The 14,088-nt window shown below is 35.9% G+C and overlaps 1 protein-coding gene across 1 annotated transcript in view; it reads right to left on the bottom strand.

Moving 5' to 3' along the window:
* Positions 1 to 8,938: 8,938 nt before the first annotated feature.
* The window catches only part of LOC103602755 (O-acetyl-ADP-ribose deacetylase MACROD2-like), a gene marked incomplete at both ends in the record, with an annotated part of 65,530 nt that continues 60,380 nt past the window's right edge, over positions 8,939 to 14,088 (bottom strand). The window contains 2 exon segments of the mRNA XM_008587194.1: positions 8,939 to 9,007; positions 12,085 to 12,159. Coding sequence (XP_008585416.1) covers positions 8,939 to 9,007; positions 12,085 to 12,159 — 144 coding nt within the window.

The raw sequence follows: 14,088 nt of genomic DNA on the forward strand, positions 1-14,088 counted from the left end.
GGGAGAATTGTAAGAAGGTACTGTGCCCTAGAAGAGCCTGTAGTCTTTATTTTTTTAGATTTTTAAAATTAAGGTATAATCCTCCTATAGTAAAATGCACAAATCTTAAGCATATGGTTCAATCTGTTTTGAAAAATGCATACATTTATCCCACACCACTCTCAAGATACAAAACATTCTCATCACCCCATAAAGTTCCCTTTCTTATTAACTGCACACCTGCTGGCACCAACAATTGATCTGATTTCTGTCACTATAGATTAGTTTTTTCCGTCCTAGAATTCTCTACAAATGGAGTCACACAAGTATCCCTCTTGTGCCTGGCATGATGTTTCTGAGCACTCATGTTGCTGCTTGTTAACAGTAACCTGTTCCTTTTTATTGCTGACTAGAATTCCAGGGTGTGAATGTATCATATTTTTGGGGGGATCTATTCTTGTGCTGGTAGACACTTGGGTTGTGTCAAGTTTTGAGCTTTTGTGAATAAAATTGCTATGAATGTTTTTATACAAGGCTTTTGTGGATATAGGTTTTCATTTTTCTCTAATACTTGGGAATGGAATTGTTGGGCCATAGAGTAGACATATGCTTAACTTTATAAGAAACCAACAGTTTATTTTTTTGAGATAAAATACCAACTTTATTAAAAGTTTAAGGGAAGGATGTAAATTATGTATGTGGCACAGCAGTCTTGCTAAACTTTCACCTCTAGTCTTTACCCACCGGGTCATTTGCATAGCTGTAAAATGGCAGACCATCTCTACAAAAGAAACCTACAGTTTTCTAAAGTGGTTGTACCATTTTATATTCTACCAGCCATATTCGAGAGTTCCAGTTGCTCCACAGCCTCTGTAAAAATTGGTGTTAACTTTGTAATTCAGCATTAGTGGGAGTGTGGCGGTATCCCATTGTGATTCTGTATTTTGTACTTGCAATCTCTGGTTTTCAGTAATCTCAATCCAAATCAAATTAAACCTGGAGAGGCTAGCTACCAACAGTGTGCCTTCCTTACACTCCCTTCTTAGGGACAGTAGTGTGAAGTGCAGGTTCCAAATACATTTTAACAGCTGTTTGACCCTGATTAAATAATAGCTACTCTCTTCAGTTCCTAAAAATGAGGGAATCTACTATAACTGGGATGAGGGCAAAGACAGCCAATTTCTGACTCTGCTATGAGAAGAAAAAGATACCCTCTGTATCACTAAGTGTACTAGGCTGAAGTGATGTTGGGACAGAGTGGAAACAGTCACAATTACTATTACAAAATCTGCATTAAAAATATATATTTGATGTTGGGACAGGGTGGGAACAGTCACAATTACTATTACAAAATCTGCATTAAAAATATATATTTGATAGTGGCAAAGTGTGAGAGCACTGGGCTCAGAAAACTCTTGTTATATCTGTTGTAACAACAGTGACTCAGCATGTGAATGTTGGCAATCAGTAAAAGTCTCAAACTCTTAAATTAATCATCTTTACAAGGAAGAATTAAAGCAGATGATCTGTGGGCTTTCTATTCCAATGTCCTATGAAATCTTAAAAAATAGTCTTTGAGGTGTGTATGTATATATAAAAGCAACAGCATGCTCATTGTAGACAATATTTCAAGTATTCAGAAGTAGACAAGAGAAGAATCTCTCCATTGGCAATAGCTTCTGTACTGAGTATTATGGAACATTTCCTTATAGTATTTTTACATATCTCTCATACATCTACACAATCATAAATTTTAATTTTAATAATGAAAATTGTAAACATGAAGAGAGTTACAGACAATATAACATACCTACTACGTATCCACTGTCCAGATATGTGTTAATTTTCAAATTTCCTTATAATCTTTATTTTACTTTTAAAACATAAAATTAAAGATAAACTACAGATATATTAATTTAATTTACAGATAAATTAAAACTATCTTCCTTCCCAGAGGTAACCAAAATCCTGACATCAGTGTGAATTAACAGCTTGCATGTTTTTATACTTTTACATACTTATATATTGATAAATATGAATACAAACACACATATAAAGTATGTAATGTTATTTTGTGTATTATAAAATGTACATAAATAATTGTTTTATTTCACCCTGTTCTCAACCACCCTCCAATTTATTATTGTTTTAATTTTTAGTCTATTTTGATTGACTTGTGAGTTTGCCATTTTTTTGGCTTACAATTGCTTCATGCGCTCTACTCCTTTCTCTTTGTTTGATTTTCTTCTNATATGGTTCAATCTGTTTTGAAAAATGCATACATTTATCCCACACCACTCTCAAGATACAAAACATTCTCATCACCCCATAAAGTTCCCTTTCTTATTAACTGCACACCTGCTGGCACCAACAATTGATCTGATTTCTGTCACTATAGTTTAGTTTTTTCCGTCCTAGAATTCTCTACAAATGGAGTCACACAAGTATCCCTCTTGTGCCTGGCATGATGTTTCTGAGCACTCATGTTGCTGCTTGTTAACAGTAACCTGTTCCTTTTTATTGCTGACTAGAATTCCAGGGTGTGAATGTATCATATTTTTGGGGGGATCTATTCTTGTGCTGGTAGACACTTGGGTTGTGTCAAGTTTTGAGCTTTTGTGAATAAAATTGCTATGAATGTTTTTATACAAGGCTTTTGTGGATATAGGTTTTCATTTTTCTCTAATACTTGGGAATGGAATTGTTGGGCTATAGAGTAGACATATGCTTAACTTTATAAGAAACCAACAGTTTTTTTTTTTTTTGAGATAAAATACCAACTTTATTAAAAGTTCAAGGGAAGGATGTAAATTATGTATGTGGCACAGCAGTCTTGCTAAACTTTCACCTCTAGTCTTTACCCACTGGGTCATTTGCATAGCTGTAAAATGGCAGACCATCTCTACAAAAGAAACCTACAGTTTTCTAAAGTGGTTGTACCATTTTATATTCTACCAGCCATATTCGAGAGTTCCAGTTGCTCCACAGCCTCTGTAAAAATTGGTGTTAACTTTGTAATTCAGCATTAGTGGGAGTGTGGCGGTATCCCATTGTGATTCTGTATTTTGTACTTGCAATCTTTGGTTTTCAGTAATCTCAATCCAAATCAAATTAAACCTGGAGAGGCTGGCTACCAACCGTGTGCCTTCCTTACACTCCCTTCTTAGGGACAGTAGTGTGAAGTGCAGGTTCCAAATACATTTTAACAGCTGTTTGACCCTGATTAAATAATAGCTACTCTCTTCAGTTCCTAAAAAATAGGGAATCTACTATAACTGGGATGAGGGCAAAGATAGCCAATTTCTGACTCTGCTATGAGAAGAAAAAGATACCCTCTGTATCACTAAGTGTACTAGGCTGAAGTGATGTCGGGACAGAGTGGAAACAGTCACAATTACTATTACAAAATCTGCATTAAAAATATATATTTGATGTTGGGACAGAGTGGGAACAGTCACAATTACTATTACAAAATCTGCATTAAAAATATATATTTGATGTTGGGACAGAGTGGGAACAGTCACAATTACTATTACAAAATCTGCATTAAAAATATATATTTGATGTTGGGACAGAGTGGGAACAGTCACAATTACTATTACAAAATCTGCATTAAAAATATATATTTGATGTTGGGACAGAGTGGGAACAGTCACAATTACTATTACAAAATCTGCATTAAAAATATATATTTGATGTTGGGACAGAGTGGGAACAGTCACAATTACTATTACAAAATCTGCATTAAAAATATATATTTGATGTTGGGACAGAGTGGGAACAGTCACAATTACTATTACAAAATCTGCATTAAAAATATATATTTGATGTTGGGACAGAGTGGGAACAGTCACAATTACTATTACAAAATCTGCATTAAAAATATATATTTGATGTTGGGACAGAGTGGGAACAGTCACAATTACTATTACAAAATCTGGTTTTCAGTAATCTCAATCCAAATCAAATTAAACCTGGAGAGGCTAGCTACCAACAGTGTGCCTTCCTTACACTCCCTTCTTAGGGACAGTAGTGTGAAGTGCAGGTTCCAAATACATTTTAACAGCTGTTTGACCCTGATTAAATAATAGCTACTCTCTTCAGTTCCTAAAAAATAGGGAATCTACTATAACTGGGATGAGGGCAAAGACAGCCAATTTCTGACTCTGCTATGAGAAGAAAAAGATACCCTCTGTATCACTAAGTGTACTAGGCTGAAGTGATGTTGGGACAGAGTGGAAACAGTCACAATTACTATTACAAAATCTGCATTAAAAATATATATTTGATGTTGGGACAGGGTGGGAACAGTCACAATTACTATTACAAAATCTGCATTAAAAATATATATTTGATGTTGGGACAGGGTGGGAACAGTCACAATTACTATTACAAAATCTGCATTAAAAATATATATTTGATAGTGGCAAAGTGTGAGAGCACTGGGCTCAGAAAACTCTTGTTATATCTGTTGTAACAACAGTGACTCAGCATGTGAATGTTGGCAATCAGTAAAAGTCTCAAACTCTTAAATTAATCATCTTTACAAGGAAGAATTAAAGCAGATGATCTGTGGGCTTTCTATTCCAATGTCCTATGAAATCTTAAAAAATAGTCTTTGAGGTGTGTATGTATATATAAAAGCAACAGCATGCTCATTGTAGACAATATTTCAAGTATTCAGAAGTAGACAAGAGAAGAATCTCTCCATTGGCAATAGCTTCTGTACTGAGTATTATGGAACATTTCCTTATAGTATTTTTACATATCTCTCATACATCTACACAATCATAAATTTTAATTTTAATAATGAAAATTGTAAACATGAAGAGAGTTACAGACAATATAACATACCTACTACGTATCCACTGTCCAGATATGTGTTAATTTTCAAATTTCCTTATAATCTTTATTTTACTTTTAAAACATAAAATTAAAGATAAACTACAGATATATTAATTTAATTTACAGATAAATTAAAACTATCTTCCTTCCCAGAGGTAACCAAAATCCTGACATCAGTGTGAATTAACAGCTTGCATGTTTTTATACTTTTACATACTTATATATTGATAAATATGAATACAAACACACATATAAAGTATGTAATGTTATTTTGTGTATTATAAAATGTACATAAATAATTGTTTTATTTCACCCTGTTCTCAACCACCCTCCAATTTATTATTGTTTTAATTTTTAGTCTATTTTGATTGACTTGTGAGTTTGCCATTTTTTTGGCTTACAATTGCTTCATGCGCTCTACTCCTTTCTCTTTGTTTGATTTTCTTCTTAATGTTGTGCATCCATTAATAGCCTTTCAAAAGAATATGTGAGCAGCAAACTTTTTTTTTCCTGAAAATGGCTAATATTTTCTTAAATGATAGTGAATCTGGTATAGAACTCTGTATTGGTAATTATTTATAATACAGATTTTGAAGACGCAGTATTACTCCGTTGTCTTTTGACCCACATTCTCTTTTTTATTGAAACATCATTGATTATACATATTTGTGGGGTACAGAATTGACTATCAGTATTTGTGTACAATATGCGTTGATCGAATGTGGATAGATGGCGTATTTGTCATTACAAAACATATTCATTATTTGTGTCCATTAACCACATTCTTGATGTTGAGAAGCCTGCTGTCTGTGTGATACTTATTTCTTTATAGAAAAACTATGCTTCATGTCTGGTTGCTTTACAGTTTTTCTCGTCTTTGGCTTTCTGCAGTGCCTAGGTGTGAATTTATTTTAAATATAAGTCCTTTTTGGGACTTATTGTTTTTTGTTTAACCTAAAATTTATGACTTTTACCAATTCTAATACATTCTCAGCCATTATTTTTCAAATATTGATTACCTACTATCACCTTTTAGAGCTCTTACTGAACATGTCTTGGTTATTCTCATGTCTTGTTATGTGTCTTTTATATAACTATATTTTTATTTGCTTTTTTCATTGTTAATTTTTCATACTGTTGCTCTTTTCTTATTGTTTATATCTGCTTTTATCTGTTTTGTTATTTAAATATAGTTATTTTATAAAGTCTTCAAAATTTTCTATCTCAGGTTCTCGTAGAGCTAATGGTGCTGTAATTTTACCCGACTTTTACTCATGAAGGATTATCTTGTGTGTTTTGTAAATCTTAAAATTGTGAACTCATCTTCAGAAATTGTTTTTCTCCTGTAGAAATTCCACATGGTAGTTTCATATCTTCATTTGCCACTTACACCAGGGACAACACTGATCTTTTATTGATCATTATGTTAATTTTTAAGTTTGTGTATTACAGCATGCCTTCGGATTGTGTAAATTTGTGTTTCAAATTTATGCTGCATTTATGGTTTCCATCTATCATGAGAACCTTTTTCTTTCCCCATGTAGCACCCTGTGCAGGCACAAGCCTTCTTATTCATTTCCTGAGTTGGGAGTTCCAGATTTATGCAGAGGTCTCAGTTCCAACTCCTTATCTTGAGTGGCTCAAGGTCCCAGGTGGGCATTAGAACTCAAGTCCCTAGCCACAGATCCTATTTCTGTATCAACAATCAGAAGCTCAAAATTTAGTGGCTTAAAACATCAGTAATTTATTATTTCTCATGATTTTATTATCTGGTCTGGACTGTGCTGTGCAGTTTATCCGTTCGAGGTGGTATCTCACTTTCTAGGACCTCATTCAACATGGCCTCTCTCATTCTACAGTATAGCCTGAGCTTCTTACAAGGTGTCCGGATTCCAAGAGCAAGCATTATGAGAGTGAAAAAATGGAACTTTCAAGGCCTCTTAAAGCTCAACATGGAAGACACACCCAGTCTGCCATGTTTCTCCAGGACCAAAGGTTCAGATTCCTTAACCATCTTATTGCCAATAAATACTTGTTGAAAAATTTCTACATTTGCAAAATGTTCCATTGACTCATTTAAACATTCCCCTATTGTCATTGGCGGTATCCCTGATTTTTTTACAGTTATAAATTACACAACTCTAAACATTCTTGTATTATGTCTCTGAACTCTGTAATTCTAATTTCATTTTGCTGTATTTCTTTAATTTCCTCGAAGGTATGATTCACAGAACTAAAGTTTCCTTCTTTCTGTCAAACTACTAGATTTGTAAATATTTGATATTTGTAAATATCAAACCCAGCTGTGTAAATATTTCTGTGGGAATCAGTGAAGTTGCACGGGTCACACTGCCTCTGTGATGACTGTGCAGAAACGCATTATTGTTTAGGGAGCTGTATGTTGTCATCAAATAATTTTGAATTGGGAATATTTAAACTTTCGTTTATTAGCCAAATGACCCTATGCAAGTTACTTTTTCTTCTTAGAATACAATTTCCTTAAACTAATTTGGTCCTAAGTTTTGATAACTTATTCATTTGTTTAACATATAGTTTCATGTTTACGGCCAAGAAAAAACAATTTTGACCAAAGAAAACAGATTTATCCTGGTACTTTATCTGGATATTGATCACACAGGAAAATGATACTGCCTGTAAAAAAAAAAAAAGAAAAAAAAATCTAGACAAGAAGTCTATAGTTTGTTGGCAACAAAAAGGGCAAAAGGTAAGGAAACACTGAGGGGCTCACATTTAAATTGTTCAGGTTTAGTCTCACTTCATTACTTTTTAATGGAAACTTCTCAGCCATATCAGTCCTGCAGCTTAGCAGGATATTTTAAATAGGTGAACATGGTTAACAAAAAATAAAAGTGTTTATAAGACCATGTTTGTATGAGCTTATATTTTTTAGCAGCCCTGCGCTATACATGCATGACGCAAATGCTATTATTTAGTTTTTAAGGATGTTCACAATTATGGGAGGACAGATGCGTTTTGTCACACATTCTCGAGCTTTATTCTGCTATGATGCTGGATGGAGCTAATGAGTCTGGTACAACATGGGCTCCTGGAGAGGGCCAAGACCTACCAAGGAGACCCACGGAGGGCAGGATGGTGCCAGGAGGCAATGGTGTCAACACGTCATTTGTGTCTTTCTTACACTCAATAACCCACAATTCATTGATTCCATAGACTTCTTTTAAAAAAAAACAACAATATTTTAAGCTAGGAACTGGAAGAGTTACAAAAGTGAGCCTGAGTTCTTTCTTCTAATGCTTCTCACCAGCCCTCAAGATATGGAAATGGTTACAGACCACTTGTCAATCTAGATGTATTTTTGTCTTTGGTGGGAGATTTAGAATGTTGGTCTGGAAAAATTGCTCGACATGGTCTGGTCCAGACTTTTTATTTTCCTGGGGAGATCCTTGAGGCTCATTCAATTCATTAAACTTTTGTGCAGATCCACAGGTAGTGGTGTGAGAGGACAAGGCCTGAGGCAGCCTTGTTTCTGTCCAAACATACACATATGCCTTTACACATTTTCCAGGGCAAAGTTTTAGTATCTTTATGCTTAAAGACAGATACACCAACTAACTCAGCAAGTAGCTTCTGGAAAAGCCATGCTTCAGAATCAGCATGGGGCCTCTGAAATAATTTGATCATTCCAGGAGACCAAGGGGTGAGATGGATAGAAAAAAAAATTTTTTTTTTGTCCTTTTTGAGACCGGCTGCACCGCACTCAGCCAGTGAGCGCACCAGTCATCCCTATATAGGATCCGAACCCGCGTCGGGAGCGCTGCTGCGCTCCCAGCTCCGCACTCTCCTGAGTGCGCCACAGGCTCGGCCCTAGAAAAATTTTTTCTTGTTGTCAAAGCACAGAAAGCCAGGGTACTGCATGATTTGAATATGCCGTGGCTTATCTTTTCACCTTAAAGAGGGCAAGCTTCTGGGGGGTAATCCTTCTCCTTATACTGTGTTCTTTGTTTTAAAGATTTTAAAAGTTTAGCCCAAGCCATGCTGTGGCACTTGTCAAAACCAAGGGAAATCCAATATGTCATTTACAGTTTCTATGGCTGGTTAATCAATTGAAAATCCCACCACAGGGACATCTTACCTATTAGTTAATCTTCTTGTTGGCTCTCTGTTGGGTCATTTACACTGTCAACCTGACTATTCATTTCAGCTGTAACCAGAAAGGAAAACAAAATGTTAAATATTTGTTTAACCTAAATCTTTTAAATACATCAAATTGGCCTGTGATATGAAACTTTCTTGATTTTTAATCTTATGCCTCTTTTCAGTTGGTTTTCATTCATTCATGATTTTGGGACTATTCTTAAAAAATTTTTACTGGTGGGGTGGGGAAGGGCACGATTGCCTCTTCCCAAAACTGTAGAAACTGAGTTGTCATTTTATACCAGATTTTTGGGTTGGAAGTTAAGTAGTATTTATTACTATCTTTAGATAAATTCAAAGGCCTTAATAGATATCTAAGAAAATAAAGAAAAAACAAAGCAGAAAAGATCATTGACTTGCAAAAGATCATTGATAAGCAGCTCCCTCCAAAATGGCAATGTCAATAAGCCTGTTTGGTTTGCCATGTTTTTGTTTTCAGAATTCAAAACAGATCCTGTAAACTTGCCAATGGGTGCAGCGGCTGTGGACATCACAAAATAGAAAAGCAAAGCATCCAACCAGATCACATGGCTCTGCTTTTACTTGACTGTGTGTATTCTATGAGGGTATCTGCATAAAAATAGAATGTGTAATTACTGCCATTCTCCAAAAGTAGCCCAGAGCAGGCATGCAGTACTCTGGAAATTTCCAACGGTCAGCAGGTTTAATTAGATTGATATTTTTAAAGCATCAAAGCCCACATTATAAGCTGAGAGATTGAACATGCAAGTGGACAATGGCCAGGTCTCATATAACAATAGAACTCTGACTCACTTAAAACCTCTGTGGCAACCAGCCTGGCAACCAAACCATAACCTCTGCACAATGGGCTCAAAATGGCCATGACTTGGTCAGTGATTGTCAGCTTTCCTATTTTTTGCACCTGCTTCCAACTTGGGACCAACCAGGGAAAGCTCCTCAAACCAATCACTAAGATGCCCCACTTCTAGTTAGCCGTGTCTAGCTTCCCCATGCCAACAACCTTCAATCAGAGGACGGTTGAAGTCTTCCCTTTTGTTAACTGTAATGGTTTCCCACTCCCTTTCCTGCCTTTGGCCTGCCAAACACAAGTGTTGAGGACTGACAACCTCTCTGTAGTAACCTCTGTTTGTTCTCATTTGGATGGTCTTCATTTATTTGCACAAAACTAACAACTTAAATCTTTTTTATTCGAACATGAAAGCTTGATTAGAATAGTGGCAGATGCTGATTTTCACACTCCAAAGAGGCTTGACAGAGGGAATGACATTGCCTGGCTTCCCACTCACCTCTCTCCCAATGAGGAAGGTTTGAAAAGCAGGTCTCCTTGTTCTCACCTGCAAACTATCCTGGGTTTCTAACGATGTGTGAGCTCATTTTAAACCCCATATATAAACTGACCAGATGCAGCAACTCTATGTAGAGATAATCATTCACACGCTGTCCATCCTGGTCCATGAAGTTATTCTGAGTTCACTCCTCTCAGTATGGGAATTGTAAAAGATAAAACACTGAAGCACATCCCTTTTCTGTTTCTTCCAACCAAGGACACCAGTCCCCAAAATTATTAATAAGTGTTAATATGAAAAGCATTCCATGATCAAAGAAGTTTGAAAAAGGGAACTTTAAAGCATGTTAAACAAGTTTCTTTACCCCTGAGACTTTGACCGGTAAGGGGATTGCAACCCTTGGCACAGTGTTGTCTGCACCACGCTCAGCCAGTGAGTGCACTGGCCATCCCTATATAAGATCCAAACCCACAGCCTCGGTGCTACCAGCACCGCACTTGCCCAAGTGAGCCACCGGGCTGGCCCTCACCCCTGAGACTTCTAAGAGCCTGTAAACCTCTACTGTGCATGGTGAATCTCCAAGTAAGGACTAGACCTCAGTATTTCCTATATTTCTTTCCCTTTTATACAAGGAGCATTGTGTGGGTCTGATAGTCCTCAGAACATACTTTGCAAGGAACTAGTTAAAAACTATGTCTGTAGTGTCACAATCAGGTTGGGACAGGTTTAGTTTAACTGAGTATGACTAACATGGGGTGGCTTTTAAGGGTTAAAAACATTATTATCCTAGGTACTGCATGCCCATGACTAAAAAGTCAATTTGTGCAGAAGGTCTTATGATGAAGGCTGGCAATTTGGATGATGGTTAGCCCGTGGGAGGGAGAAATACCAGGTATAGGAAACTCTATTTAATACTACCAAGTATGGCCCAATACTGGCTGAATTTTTCCCAATGTCATTATCAATGCAATGTAATTTTCTTTTTTTCTTTGGCTAAAATAACCCAAACAACACGATATATAAATATTTGATCACCTGACCAGTATCAATTTTCCTAAGCTCTATGGGCCAGTGGAATCAAATATTCATTAAATCATGTGTGCTCAAATAGTTGTTTTTCTAATGCAAGTCAAGGTATTTCGAAGTGTTCTCAGAATCATTGTGCAGAGGCAAGGGGATTTTGATATTCCTGAGGCTCAGAATCTTTAGATGCCTTCAAAATTAGATGTGAATAAAGAAAGGTTTTGTAAACATTTTTAAAGTGCTTTAAAGTCTCATTATGTTTTTGGACAAAGCATTCGATGTGACCCAGTGAGGTGAAGTGACACAGTGAGGTGAAGGTTATATATGGGGTTTAAAATGAGCTCACACATCGTGAGAAACCCAGGATAGTTTGCAGGTGAGAACAAGCACAATGAAGTCCGAACTCAAGCCAGGGCTCCCTGCCCTGCTGAGTGGAGCCGGTATAACAGCAGGGCAAGCACCTCTTGCAGAAGTAAGTGATGTTTCCACAAAGTTCACCAGGGAGACTTCAGTTCTTTAGCCTTGAAATTACCCACTGTGGCCTGAGTATTGGGAGGTATGATTAAACCAAGGCATATGCTGTTTTAAGAGAGCTAGCATTAGTTAAAAAAAAAAAAAAAGGCTGACATTTTTATTAGTTCTTAGTAGAAAATGGTTTTTGAAATTTACCTTGTTCTAACTAAATATGTTGATTTGTAGAACAGATTGCTATCTTAATCCTTAATCTTAGATTACACATAGAAAACGTGCCAGATTTATAGTTTGCATGATGTCAAATATCTCAGAACCTTACCATCAAGACCAGTAGTGTTTTCTGTGTCACTGGAGCCTTCGCTTTTCACAGGCATAGGTGTGTCCTCGCCTTGAGCTAAAAGAGGGGAAGATGATAGTCCTTGATTAATAGAGAATTATAACTGTCTGACTGCCAATTGTTCTTTTACCCTCCGTTGCCCTTGTAAATTTAAAAATACTCCTGGGATTTAACTTCTTTTGCACAAAAGGTTAAAAGAGAACATTTTGGGTGAGTTGAGTTGCTTGAATGCTTTAGTGCTGTCTTGTAAGTTCTCTTTAATTTGTGAGATAACCACATACATATACAATTTTTTAAAATTAGAAATCTGGTAGCATGAAAGCACAAAAACTTGGTTTAATCAGAACAACCCACAATTTAAATTTGGGCGTGTGTGTGTGTGTGTGTGTGTGTGTGTGTGTGTGTGTGTGTGTGTGTGTGTGTGTGTGTGTGTGTGTGAGAGAGAGAGAGAGAAAGAGAGAGACAGAGAGACAGAGAGAGAGTGAGAGAGAAAGATTATGTAGTTTACTCCTTAAAGAGAAAAAAAGAGAAAACCTGTATTGCCTTAGGCATGCATGAAAGCTGAAAGATTCATTCTTCTGGTAGTGAGATATTTTTTTTTGTTGCTGAAACATAAATGAATGGTTTAGTTGCTTGCTTAGGAGACCTCAGTGCTGCCATTGTGATTTGCTAGGAATCCAGTCTTTAGTTGATTTCTGTTCCTCCCTGTGGCTGAATCTATATAAGAAGCTTAAATGCAGTATTAATAGGATTGTTTTTCATACTGTGAAAAATTTTCCAGATATTCAAAAGGACAATAATCTCTTACTTCTTAGTTAAATATCTATTCATTTCCTTAACTTGAAAAGCAAGGGCACTTATAAATATAAGTACAGATGCAGATAAAGTGCTAGAAAACCATAATTTTAAAGTATTTATTATTTCTGTACTTTTTAAAACAGATTAAATTCATTTTTTATTACATATGTACTTACTGAGCAGAGAGTATGTTAAACTTTGTGTGCCTATTGGTGAGAATGAAGCAAGGTTGGGGAAGATCCAGCATATAATCTCTTCAAAGGAAGAGACCTTCAGAGGTGGAATTTGCACTCTTGATAATTGACAATCAAGAAGTATGATTCAAGGATGACTGAGCTCTGAGCCTGGGTGAATGGATGGTTGAGAGGTCAATACTTAAGATGAATAAAAGAAGCAGAGTCAGGGAAGGAGAAGAAAGCCATTTTAAATTTGAAGCCCTAAGTGCAGGGTAATTTAATGGAGAGGCAACACAAGTTTTTGCATCCTGTCCTAAGGAGAAAATTGTGAACTAAACATGTGAGTATTTGAGAGACATCAATATAGACTAATACTGATGATATGAGAGTAGACAAGAGAGCCCAGGAAAAGGATAATGCGAGAAGAAAACAATGACTCATGTTCTCCCAAACCCTTTAAGGCCAGTATAAAAGTAACTGTATCCACAGTTCTTTTCATTAGTTCTTGAGGATGAGGTTGGGAAAGAGAAAACAAAACTTAAAACTTCCAACTAGACTTGTTAACACTATAGCATACACTTTCTTACTCTGCCAATTCTAGAAATGTACCATTTTTCAATTGCTTATTAACACGCTTCTTAAACACATAATTACAAGCAAAATTCTTGATGGATTCCTCTAAGCTTGGGAGCAGGGAAATTTTGTTTATTAGGCCTTAAAACATAGAGGTAATGAGGAAAAAAAGAAATATTTTACTTTATGTACATAATAAATTTTTGGATGGGAAAGATACCATAAAAAAAGTTTTAAAAAATGACAAGTTAAAAATTGAAGAAAATATTTGCACCTTTTATCACAAAGTATTAATAATAATTTTAATATATAAGGAGCTCTAAAGATAGAGATGAAGATCACAAGTCCAATAGAAAAATGGAGAAGAGGTTAAACAGTTCATAAAAGAAGAAATAAAAATGGCCTATAAATGTGTGAAAATATGATTCATTTTGCTAAT

Source organism: Galeopterus variegatus, unplaced genomic scaffold (assembly GCF_000696425.1).
Source record: "Galeopterus variegatus unplaced genomic scaffold, G_variegatus-3.0.2 Scaffold4275, whole genome shotgun sequence".
Lineage (NCBI taxonomy): Eukaryota > Metazoa > Chordata > Mammalia > Dermoptera > Cynocephalidae > Galeopterus > Galeopterus variegatus.